General features: G+C 35.7%; 1 protein-coding gene across 4 annotated transcripts in view; it reads right to left on the bottom strand.

The window, feature by feature from the left end:
* The window catches only part of CACNA1D (calcium voltage-gated channel subunit alpha1 D), a 253,198-nt gene that overhangs the window by 92,491 nt on the left and 147,424 nt on the right, over positions 1-13,283 (bottom strand). For all 4 annotated transcript variants that reach the window (XM_081938854.1, XM_081938852.1, XM_081938855.1 and 1 more), the window contains exons 10-14: positions 10,806-10,890; positions 9,614-9,640; positions 3,827-3,987; positions 1,324-1,549; positions 974-1,181 (exon numbers count right to left, since the gene is read on the bottom strand). In XM_081938854.1, coding sequence (XP_081794980.1) covers positions 974-1,181; positions 1,324-1,549; positions 3,827-3,987; positions 9,614-9,640; positions 10,806-10,890 — 707 coding nt within the window. The remainder of the gene's footprint in view (positions 1-973; positions 1,182-1,323; positions 1,550-3,826; positions 3,988-9,613; positions 9,641-10,805; positions 10,891-13,283) is intronic.

Below are 13,283 nucleotides of genomic sequence, written 5' to 3'. Positions count from 1 at the left end.
CCACCTGTGGCCTTCCTCCCAAATTGACCCCTATTCTTTAGCTGTTCCCTTCATCTGGCAACTCTGTGCATGCACACACTGGGAACAAGCTCCAGCTGTTTGTCTTCCTCACTGATGTCTGACTCTGAAGGCAGCTGATTAGTGGCATACGGCTCTGGCCCGCTCTCTGCCTCCGACACAAAGCCCTCATCAGAGCCTTCCCCAGACTCCAAGACTGGCCATGTTCCTTTCCAACCTCCTCACTGTCCGAATCTGCTTCCAGCTCTGCTGGCCGGTGATGGACCACAACAGGCTAAGAATTACTGGCCTGAAGTCATCTAATGAACTTTGGAATCAAATAAGGTCTGAAACTCCTCAAACCATGTCCCGTTCCTTATCTATAATACAAAACAGGATGCCAATAAAGATACTAATGTACATATATGAATTTAGGGGAGAAAACAAGAAGTGAGTGGACTTAGGCTTGTGGAACATTGTAGGCAAAAATGGACAGGTCTAGATTTTACTGAAAGCAAAGAAATTAAGCAACCTTGCTTCGTATGAAAAAAAAAAGAATGTTTATGCTCAAGATCTGGATCATAAATAGGTGTAACTTACCAAGGTACAGATTGGTAAAATGTGCACAATATAAACAATTGTAAAAAGCAATTAACCATTATGGAAGAATTTTGCAATTAATAACTGTTTTGTTAGCTGTATTTGGATGAACAAAGACAACTTAATATTAATGATGTTAACATAAAAGCTATGCTGCATAGAGAGATTGAATACGTGATATGAACAAATGGTACAAAATGATGCAAAAATTACCAAAGATTGACTTTTAATGAGCAAAATGCTATTTAACATAAACAGAAGGAACTATCGTTGTGATAAGTGACTTTTATTTTTATTTTAGGAGACAGGATTACTTAGACAGTGTTGTTGTTCACAGATTTAAAAAAAATGTTTTATAGTGGGTGAATAAAGTTACCTGGAATACAGTTAAAAGGGCTTGTGGGAAATTATCGAAGGTGCTCCGTTTTGTTTGAGTTTCATCAAAATTAAATTTGCCTCCAAACAGCTGCATTCCAAGCAATGAGAAGATTATGATGAAGAGGAAAAGCAGAAGCAACAGTGAAGCAATGGACTTCATTGAGTTTAACAAGGATGCTACCAAGTTGCTCAGGGATGTCCAGTGCCTACAAATTAAAATGTGTGTGTTAACAGAAAAAAAAACCGTAAAAGAACAGTGCATGATGAAATATTACAAAAGAGCAGCGGGTCATACAAGGGTCAGTAAAACTCAGCACCAAGAAAAGTAAGAATAAAAGTTTCTCTTACCTGGTGACTTTAAAAATACGGAGGAGACGGACACAGCGGAACACTGAAATTCCGAGAGGGGACATAATTTGCAGCTCTACCAGGATGGTTTCAACAATGCCGCCACAGACCACAAAGCAGTCAAAACGATTAAAAAGGGACACAAAGTAAGACTGCAGGCCAAGACTGTACATTTTTATTAACATTTCGCAGGTGAATAAAGCCAGAAGGACTTTGTTTGCAATATCTGAGGGGGGAAATATTCAAGAAATTAAATTGATTGATGAGTTTCAGTCTCATGTCTTATACCTAATAAAAGCAATGATTTTTTTCTATTTCTCCCTCCTTAGACAAAAATCCCAAATTAAGATGAATAACCAATACATGAAATAATAGCACAGGCATTCAGGCCATTATATTGTATAGTTACATTTTCTTCTTACAAAGTATTGAATATTAACTTTTAATATGGACATGATTTTAGCAACCAAAGATTTGACATCAACATGTACAGTTCCTAAAGTTACAGTCTACTTGGGAAACAACCATCTAAATAGAGCCAAAGGACAGAACTGATCGGGATGGTTCATAAAGAAGATCTCTGCAAGTTAACTGGAACTGCTCCTTGTAAAACCAGAATCTGGCCCATGAATATAAGAATATATTTCCCTTGGTACAGACTCTGACTCAGTAAAAATATTGTACTAGACCAAAAAAATCTTTTTGGCACTCATAATAATTGTCGACTACCAGACTACTTGACTAGACTAGACTACTAGTCATCAAACAACAGCTTTTGATCCAAGTCTGCCACACTGCCTGCTTTTGTACAAATTACGAATGGGAAGAGTAGGGGATCGCCCATTCTCTGCCAGACCCAAGGCTTAGCAAAGCTCCTAGTCAAAAGGTATAGTTGTGGCAGGGGCATCCGGGATGGCAGCAGCAGCCTATCAGTAGTCTCCTTGCTAGCAGACCAACTCTGTCCAATGACCATTGCACTCTTTGGCCTCCAGTCTGCCTGCCATGGCCATAGAGGCAAAGATAGGGCAGGATTTTTTTCACTTTATGGAAGAAAAGTTTATCTACTTGTGCATTAGACTATGATTAAATTGACATTAACCTACAATAAAAGTTCACTAGAATTTGGCTAAGTTGAGCTATGAAGGTGGACAACCTACCACCTATATGTAGGTTTTTGTAAGTCCTTCTCTCTCCAACCCAAAAGGGCTTCCAAAATAATGCTGATGAAAAAACCACTCCAGAATTGCTATGGTCTAATTTCTTAGGATTTTAAGGACAAAGCAGGCTTAATTCAAATTATTAATAAAAAAGCTTTCCTATTATATCTAGCTTTTGGTTCCCCACTACAAAATGATGCAGATCTCTTCATTGCTACATTAGTAACACATGTTTATTTATTATTGTTGTTGTTGTTGATTGCTCAGTCAACCAGGTGTTTAGACTTGATTTGGCATTTTTCTCCAATTATTATTTTGGTTCATTGCATAGTCAATCAGATGTTTACACTGGATTTGGCATTTTATTGACCTATCAAGTCCTTCCCAGGGACATGAGATAAGCACAGGTTGTTGTTTGTTGCTGTTAAAAAGAATTGTCATAGGATTATGCTGTTTCAAGTAGAGCTGCCTTGTTGGATGTTATGTGACACACGCTTGTTTGTTTGAATTCTACAGTCCCAGAGGAATTTAGCTTCTTTGTTTTCTACTACTTTGTTTATTTTGTGATCCCACCAGTTCTTTCTTGCAGGTGTTCCAATAAACTATTGTTGCTATCTTGTCTTGCTGTTGTTTGTAATAAATCTGTGTGATCTGTGATCTTCTTGCAGCAGCTAACTAGATAGGCCACTGTTTCTTCAGCTTCTTTGCGGAGGTAGCATTTGCTATCTTCTCAATTCTGCTTTTGTATGCATTTGTTCTTAAACTTCATCTTAATCAGTCAGAATTGGCTCTTCTCTTTCTTCTACTTTGCTGCTCTTAGCCATTGCCAGGTCTTGTAGTTATCTGCTTTTTCTGATAGTTTTTATATGTATTGGCCATGTAATACTTTGTCTTGCCATTTTTCTTTTCTACTCTTTATTTGGTCTTTTTCATAGCCCAATTTGTTCTTGCTGGTATTCAGTAAGCCTTCATGATGTACTAGCTATAGTGCATCTTCTTCACTGTCTTTCATATAGTCTTCCAAAGCCATTTTTTCTTTTATTATTAGATTTATATCATATATATTTTTACAACTCATAATTAAGTATATATTTCTCTCATCCCCTATTTTCCCACAACAACCATTGGACTGAGAGAGTTTCTGGCCCAAGGTTACCCAAATAGTTTTCATGTCTCCCGGTTCCCATCCCAGCATCTCACCTACTATGCCCCATTGGCTCATGTCATCTCACTGGTATTTACCATAACACTGAACAACATAGACTAGATGCAAGATATAGAAAAAGAAAAGTGAAAGTGTTTTTCATTGATTATAATAAGAAACAAGACAAATATTTTCATTTTACCTTGTATTTCTGTTAGCCAGTCAGGCTGATTATAATGCTCAGATGAGATAGTTAATGTGTTTAGGAAGACCAGGACAATGACTAACCAATAAAAAGAAACAGATTTTACAGCTGCTCTGCATCGTCTTCGGCTAAAACGGTTCCATCGACGCCAGCGTCGGCTAAAATGACAGCATCATAAGGCAGAAACATTAAAATACAGAATAAAATTAGACAACAAATTCTGACTTTTGAACATAGTCCCATTATTTTGATGCTATCGTGACACCTACTCTCATGCCCAGTAGCCATAACTAAGATGACAGAAAATGAAGGTTTGTAACTGAAAAGGATCTGTAAGTTCTTAATACAGGGCAGGAGTCAGGATCGGGATTTGGTTGGATTTCTGTGCCTATAAGCAGGACATCCTTGTAAAGCATACTGTTGACCAATCCATATAGGGCAGATTTTGCACTCCTTTATTGGGCCAGCTCCATAAAGATGTTTGGAGAAGAGGAACATTTTAAAAAAATAAATCTTTCCCGCATCCTCAACTAGAAATCTTGTCATCTGTATATTTGGGATCCTCCATATGCCAGAGTAGGGATGAATTTCACTATCACACACAGATGTTTTTTTGGACTAAAGATACACTGTGAGTGTGTATAAATGTATTGATTTTTTTCCTCATAAAAAGTATGAGGAAAAATGAGGAAAAGTATGTTAAGTAGTTAAATTAATGGTTACATTTATTACCTGATTCATGCTTAGTTGAACTAAGGAAGGAACCCAATTGAAAATGTCAAATATTCTAAATGTTTTCTAGATTTTACCTGCTTGTATGTATGTATGTATGTATGTAGGTAGGTAGGTAGGTAGGTAGGTAGGTAGGTAGGTAGATAGATAGATAGATAGATAGATAGATGATAGATAGATAGATAGATAGATAGATAGATAGATAGATAGATAGATAGATAGATAGATAGATACAAGCTACAAGACAGCCAGTCCAGACACTGTGAGATCTGGATAGCAGCAGCAATGTTAACCTTCAAGCTTCATATAAATTTCCTTTATTTATAGCATTTTATTTCATTTTTCAATTAAAAATATCATGCTGATTTGTGATAATTATAGCAAATGCAGTATGGCATAGAATAGACACAGGAAAATCAATAATACAACCTTGAATTTAAAAATAATCATTCAGGCAGCTGATGAAATAAAGGGAAATCCTAGGCGTTGAAATCTCTGGCAGAAGTCTTCCCACCTTACCTCTATTCTACCCAATATTTATTACCCAAATATTGGGTAAAATAGAAGTAACCCTATCCAACGTTTATCCTACGCCAACCCTATTGAGGTAACCCTATCCCACGCCAACAAATTTGTCAGCAAATTTGATACTGTGATCAGGAAGACTTAGGTAGAATTAGGTTGAATTAGGGATTTTAGGAGTAACCATTTCCAAAGTACAGACAGATTTTTGAATGTGAATATTTGTAAATCTGGAGAACATAAAATGGTTCAAACAAGCAGAAAAAAAATACCTTACATCAATATTACAATTACTTCTGGAATTTACAGTAGAAGTAAAATGAGAGTTCTGTAAACACAGCTAAAGATAGACTTAATGTTCAGACAATTCTATTCACTTTGCTGAAAGGCGACAGAGTGAATATGGGCTTTAACATGCATTACCATGGTAAGGAATTGCTACACCCATTCATATTCCAAGTTAAACAAGTAACGATTCAAGATAGCTAAACAAGACTGTTGACCTAGCTCAGCTGTAGTTCACTAAATAGTTAGATTTACCTAAAAGGAGATTAAGTCGTTCATACGAATCAGGACACCACAATACCCGTGACAAAAAACATTTGTGAATAAATCTTGTCCCTAAGAACCCAGAAGCAGAAGAGATGAATTGGAACTGCGGGACAGAATATTAGGAAACTTAGATTCAAAAGAAAGCAGCTGTGACAGGTGCAAAGGGAAGAAGGCCTGGTCTTAAGAACTGAGAAAGGATTAGGATTTTCAGAAAAGATTATTCACTTCTGAGAAAGAGGGAAGCAGGAGAAAAAAATTCAAATTAGCCCCATCTTGAAGATGGAGCAAAGAGAATCTCTAGCAGGCTTTCAAGATTCAGCAACAAACAGCATTCATAGAGCCCCTGCTGGTTCTTTGAGGTGGAGCTAGCCTACATAAGATCATTGATTTGGAAAGCAAGAGGCCTAATCCTCTCTTGAAGGGCAGCTGCAATTTCAGCAATCGGGTTAGAGGAAAAGCAAATGAAGAATCATGGAAGGAATTGTAGATTGCTGGGCACAGGTTTTGTACAAGTTTTATCATGCAAAATGAAACATGTCTCCATTTACTGTCCCCTTTTATCCAAACATAGAGCATTTCTTTTTTTCTGGAAGAATATTTGCTTTAAAGTGGGTGGGAATATCTCTTGTCACAAAACAAAAACACCCCCATTATGTATTAAGGCCATGAATGAAATCAACAGAATGAAAGCAACAGTTTGCAAAAATCAAGTACATACTCTGACCATGAACAAAACCACGGAGGACTTTGAATTAAGCATAGCTCTTGGAAATCAGTAAAGGAGTAAATGGCTTTGTGTTCTTCAGTTACTTAGGATTGCAAGTCTCATCATCATAAGCCACTGAGCTTATTGGCTGGGACTTGTAGGAGCTATGGTCAAAAATATAAGGACACTTAGTTGGCTCTTTTGAATACCAGCCTCAAATTGAAGATGAAATGTATCTGGTTATCAGTGTAGCTTTAGTCTTAGTTTAACTACTTCTGTTATCAATATATCCAGGGAGGGGGAAAAATTCCTATCAGGACAAATTTGAAGCTCAGTTAAAGTAATATTGACAGTTTGAATTTTAAGATCAAGTTTTAAAGTTTAAGTTGGACAGAGTAATAAATGCAGAATTTTGGAAAGCTTTAAGAAAAGAATTATATCTATGTCAGTGCATATTGTATGTATGTATGTATGATGTATGTATGTATGTATGTATGTATTAGGAAAAAAAACTAGTGCTTGTTTTAGCATTTTTCAGGTTTTAATGTGAATAAAGACAAAGTTAAGAAATAAAGCAAGATGTACAGTATTGTAAATATGACTGGCATTTTATTGTACTTGTAAATATTTGCTCAAAGAAAATGAGAAAATTACTAATGAAATGTTATCAATAAAAAATAAAATACTTGAATGCATTTTTTTAAAGAAAATCATAATATTTGGTTCTTGTTTTTGACATGTTAATGCCAAGCTGCCCCTTTGAAATGAAGTATATAATGTTCATTTTATATTTATAAAGTACAGTATAATTAATTCCATTTATCAACTGCCACACAAAAACCTCTTCATAAAACATTATTTTAGCAATATAAATTGTTTTGTATGTAAGTTGAGTGAAAAGGCTAAATCGTATCTGCCAAACATTGAGTAGATTGTCTTCTGGTTGAAAAGACAAATGAAAATGTCCAGCAAAGCTTTCTTTCAAGAGCTTTTCATGAAGGATATTGAAAAATATACCCATTCCCACTACAACGCAAGAATTCTGAACGCAAATCTTCCATATGTTAGGTTTCTGCTGTATGTCAATCAGTGCCTACAGAGGTAAGATCTGTATTAGGCCAGGGAAGAGTATTTTATCAACACTATCTAATAGATTAGAGAACTGAATGTAGATTTTGAATAGTGATTTTAACATGAACTTCCAAAGTTTAACTCACACAGACTTGCCAACCTATCAAAGTTGCAGAGTTGTAATGCACTTATTATGAGCTTATTACCGGGCTGAATTTAGGATAGGTTGAACCAATAGGTACCAATTCGTGGTAATAATATTCATATTTCTGTGCAATTTCTATCAGCTTGGACAGTGTTTCCCAAGCTTTCTAGCTTTGCGGACCAGTGTGGGAGGGAGGGGATGGCTCCGCGTGGGTGCCTACAGAGAGATCTGTATTTTTGGTAAGAAAAATGAATGTGCATCAAGATTTTGAAACCATATTTGGAAACAATGGCAGAAAAACTACAAGCCAGGGATTGAAAAGAAACAGATGATATATAAAGCATCAAGACAGGAACAACAGTTTCCAATCAAGAAAAGACACTTCATTTAAAATATGCCATTGTTCAGCTTCAGCTTTTCACCAAGGTTGATTGGACGATATATTCCAACATAAAGTTTTGTCATATCAATATGAAGATGCACTCTGTAGGATTTTCATTGCTTTTTTCCTCATTATATAAGCTTAGCTGTCAGAATCCACTCAACTTTTAATACTTCTAGTTAAATCAAAGTTTTCTTTCCATCTCCCACCTCTTTTTGTTTCTTTTTGTCAGCAGATAAACCAGCAGATTGTTTGAATATTTGTAGATTGCCAGTTTAAGAGAAACTATATTTTGGGGAAAAATTCCTTAATTTCCTTGAAATTAATGAGGATATATTTATTTATTTTATTAAGTTTGTTATGTTTAGTTATCCATTATTGCAGATTCCTTGTTTTATCTGTCCTTTTGTGCATAAGAAATGGGATATTATGATATAAACAACTATTTGCAAAATAATAGAATTAAGCAATCCTTAAAATAATCCACTCAGCAGCCAAGGATTGAAATCATAGTAAGATTTAAAAAAAGAAAGCTCAACAAAAAACCCCAACAACCTCTACAGCTATCATATCAAATTCTTCAGCAAGTATGTCTAAACTAAAAAAAAAAAGATTTTTATGGATCAGGCATTCCAGAGACAATCAGAATTCCCTTCTCTAAACAGTGTGATTATTTCTTGATAGTGTCTATTTTTATATAGTGCACTTTTATGAACAGTGTACAGCTTAGTAAGCTAATCAGCAAGAGTTTTTGCTCTTTAAGATGCATTATGCACATCATGTTATTAATCATCTGCTATCCTCAAACTTAAAGAGAAACAGAATGGCAGCATTTGCGGGAGACACATAAATTGTCTTCCCCCATTGCCATTGTCAATGAAATAACCAGCACAGCACTTTCAAGTTAAGGCTTATGTTGGCATCTTAAGAGGATATTGTTAATCACTTATGCAATTAGGGCATGGAGCTGAGGTTCCCCCAGTTCCTGTCTCCTCTGGATACTCACACACCCCTGCCCCATGTATAACATCATTTGATACTTGCTCTCGATGGCATTTTTCTGCCCGAAGGAAATCCTCATTATCAATTGGATGATGGCTTTGATCCAAGCTACATCTTAAAAGTAATTTGATGTAACAATAAACTGCTGGAGCTCTTCTTTTTGTGAAAAACAACACTGACAAGGACAAGCAGGAAAATTGAAGATGTATAATCTTTTTCCTGCTTGCCAATTTCGCTGCAAATGGCTCTGCTACCTCTCTTCTTTGTGCCTCCCCCCACCCCGAGGAATTTCAAATGCACAGATGTCTTCAGAAAGTCATATTGTCAATCATGTGATGAGCAAAACTGGGAAATTAATTTGGAGTAGAAAAATTACTGAGCAAGAAAACAATTAATTACTTTCCTTCATTCCTTCATTATTATTTTTTTCAGAAAAGAGGGTCGCACAGAATAATTATTTTGTAGTTCTGTCTTTCTTTAAAAAGAAAGAAGCATATGCTAAAGCTATTTTATAACAGCACAATGGAAAGAGTAAAATGTGATGATGTATGTAGTCCTTTTATATTTACTTACACAATCTTAAAAATCACTCATATTTACCCATAATATTTATAGATAATCAGCACAGAATTATGATATATAGCAAGAAAGTGAGAGGGAAAGAATACTGACCTGAACTTGGATTTTGAGATAATTTGACTAAAAGAAAAGGAAAACACATTTTAAATAAAATATAAAACAAGAATGTACACATCTCATTTCACCTTGAAACCTGAATTGGAATTATTTAAATATTGGATGTCTGTTAGATATGGACATATTCAACTAGCATAAACTGTAAATTAATGGCCTTTCTTAACTGCTCTTAATAAACCACTATCCTAATTATCTATGTTTTACAGTTATACCCTTTTTGAAATAATGAATGCACATTTTCCTTGAAGCTCTTACTCAACAATCTAGAAAGAGGTTTTAATTAAACTACAGTACTGGAATAGAAATAACATCATAATTCTAATCTGGCACTGCACTCTTTAAAAAAATAAGATTGAAAAACTGCTTCTTCACAATACGCCTATACTATAGGCCAGGGAAGAGTATTTTATCAACACTGTTTAATGGATAAGAGAGCTGAATGTGGATTTTGAATAGTGATTTTAACATAAACTTCCAAAGTTTAAATGACACAAACTTGCCAACCTATCATAGTTGCAGAGTTGTAATATATTTATTATGAGCTTATTACTGGGCTGAATTTAGGGTAGGTCTAACCGATGTGTACCAATTCATGGTAATAATATTCATATTTCTGTGAAATTTCTATCCACTTAGACAGTGTTTCCCAAACTTTCTAGCTTTGCGGAACAGTGGGGGGGATGTTTCCGTGTGAGGGGCGGACATACATGCCCATCATTCAGACAAATGGAGTGCATGTGCATGTGCTCACCACTGCTCATGCAAGTGGGGATGCAAGCACACTTGCTGCTGCTTCTGTGGCCCAATTCTGAATGGGTCACAGCCCAATAGTGGGACACAGCCTGGAGGCTGGGGACCCTGAGCTAGGACATCCTATAAATTGTTTTATATAAATTAAATACAATAGGATACAAATGCTAGCCTTTAAAAACCCCAGTCTGCTACCTTATGATGATCTATTTTAAAACATATTGGTTTTTTAAAAAAAAATCTCAAGAGAACTCTCTCTTACAATTTGCAATGAATAAAGCAGTCCTGATTAATGTAATTGGATATGTGAAGACTTACAATCAAATAAAAGTGAACCTTTCTTTCAGAAAACTTGGTCAATCCATTCCTCCAGTGAGTGTTGGGCTAAAAGCTTTCAAGAGTTTCATCATATACTCACCACAAATTTCCACAGCATGTGGTCTCTCCTTCACCAGCCACATTTTCTGTATTCACTGATTCGGTCTCACTTGCTTGCATGCTTGCTGTTGCAAAAGAATGAAAATATAATTAGATTTGTTACTGAAAAAAACATATTAAAGTGTCCCAAATATTATTTTTATTTTAGAAATTGTCTCTCCTGTAATAATCTGTAGTAGAATCAACACAAAGAATGAATGGATCTCACAGTACAAATAGATCATAATCCAGGATTCTAAGCAAAGAAAATCCTAGCGCATGAGCAGAAAAGCACAAAAGAAAATAATTTGATTATCCTAGGCACTATCAATAGTGCAAAATTATTCTTCTACAAGGTATAGTGAAGCTATTTACAGTTTTCCACAATATGACATTTTCCCCAATGCTTGCATTAATATGATGAGAGCTATGATTCTTCAAATATGGTTGCAACACTTGGAACAACTTCTTACTCAACTCTTCTCAGTGACTTACTTCTGGGTTATAAGAAGTTAGACTTGCCTCTGCTTTCAGCTCGCACAACATTCTATGTCTCTTCATTTTAGCAACCTTGGATCAATGACACTGGTCTACCCTACAGACCTGATGTTCCTCAAGTATAAACTCCAGTTACAAGGAGAGATGGACCATGGCATATAATCTGGATAGATACTGAATGTATTGCCTGCAATCACTTTAAGAATGTATGGGCTGACACAAGCAAAAATATTTTCAATTGCTAGCACAAATATACGAATACAACTCTTGAAAGTCAACTCATAATTATTATAGGTGCACATGTCAATTCAGATGAAAGGATTATTTTAGCATCCAGAATATAAATACACTTTCTCGCCTGTCCACAAAGATAGGCAAAGCAGCTAGCACTAAATTAACTTTTAAATTACAGCATAAAGCATTTCTACTTTATGCCTTAGCAAGTTTTGCCAGGGACAATTCTGACAGCTTTTATTATCTTGGTCCTTGTTTAAAGTAAACTATCTCCTCAGATGTCATTGTTTTTGGAAGAATTGCCCTTGTGGATATTTTGAAGAATAGCTAGATTAAAAACTCATTGTTCACAGTTTGGTCCAAGGTGCAAAATTTATGAATCACTAAAATTGAAGGCTGCTAGCCAGCTTATACACTGTGATCTGCCAAATTTAGGACTCCTCCCCTTTTTTGAATCCCAAACAGAATAAGAAGGTCAAGAGACATATTTTATAACCAGAGGGGCCATAATATATGCAAGCATGGTTCAAAAATTATATATGTGGACCAAAATCTTACAAAGTTGGGATTAAGTCTGTAGGAATATAATTCTGGTTTATATTTGGACTCATGAGACTTGAAGGAGAAAACTCAGTGCTCCATACAACGTATACCGACCAAGTACCCATTTCCTTCATTTCTCTTCCTCTGGTCCTTTTCATGTTACAATTGTCTTCTGAAACATTATCATAATCGTACATACAGAATTAATGAGAAGGAGCTTGTGCAAAAACACTGGAGGAAACTTCTATATCTCACAGTCAACTGGGGAAGATATAATCTGACTGTGATGTAGCCCTTTGAAAACCTTGTGAACATTTTAAACAAGTTCGAATTAGAAATTCAAGTAAAAGAGGGCAGATATGATATCATTGCCATTACAGAAACTTGGTGGGATGAAACTGACAAATGGAACATACAGCTAGAAGGATTTACATTATTTAAAAGAAATAGACCAAATAAAAGAGGAGGTGGAGTTGCACTATATATAAGAAATAATTACCTCTCTACAGAAATAGAGCACAACTATGATGAGAACTATCTTGAATGCATTTGAGTCAATATTAAAGGTTGGGGGGGGAAATGACATTGCCATAGGTCTAAACTACAGGCCACCCAACCAAGCAGAGGAAGTAGATGAACTTTTTGCTAGTCAGCTAACTAAAGTATGTAGGAAGCACACCACAATAGTAATGGGGGATTTTAACTACCCTGACATCAACTGGGAAACAAACTCTGCACCAAGTGGAAGATCCAACAGGTTCCTAACAAACCTAGCAGACAACTTTGTTTCCCAAAAAGTAGAGAAGGGAACAAGGGGATCAACCATATTGGACTTGATTCTCACTAATAGAAAGGAAATGATAGAAAGTGTTGAGGCCACAGGAACCCTGGGGGCAAGTGACCATGCAATATTGGAATTCAACATTATGCAAACACAAGTAGTAGAACCAAGTGAAACTAGAGTCTTGGACTTTAAGACAGCTAATTTCAATAAACTTAGAGAGAGCTTGGGAAAAATTCCATGGATGAGAATCCTCAAGGGGAAAACAACTCAAGAAGCTTGGGAAATTTTGAAAAATGAGATTACAAAAGCCCAGTCTAGCACAATACCAATGAAGAAGAAAAATAACAGCTCCCAAAAGAAACCAGCATGGCTGCATAAAGAACTCTCTGACAAATTGAAAGACAAAAAAGATAAGTATAA

Source organism: Natrix helvetica (genome assembly GCF_964273705.1).
Source record: "Natrix helvetica genome assembly, chromosome: 1".
In the NCBI taxonomy this organism is placed as follows: Eukaryota; Metazoa; Chordata; class Lepidosauria; order Squamata; family Natricidae; genus Natrix; species Natrix helvetica.
The sequence above is the reverse complement of the archived record's forward strand: the minus strand, read 5'-3'. Positions and strand labels throughout refer to the sequence as shown.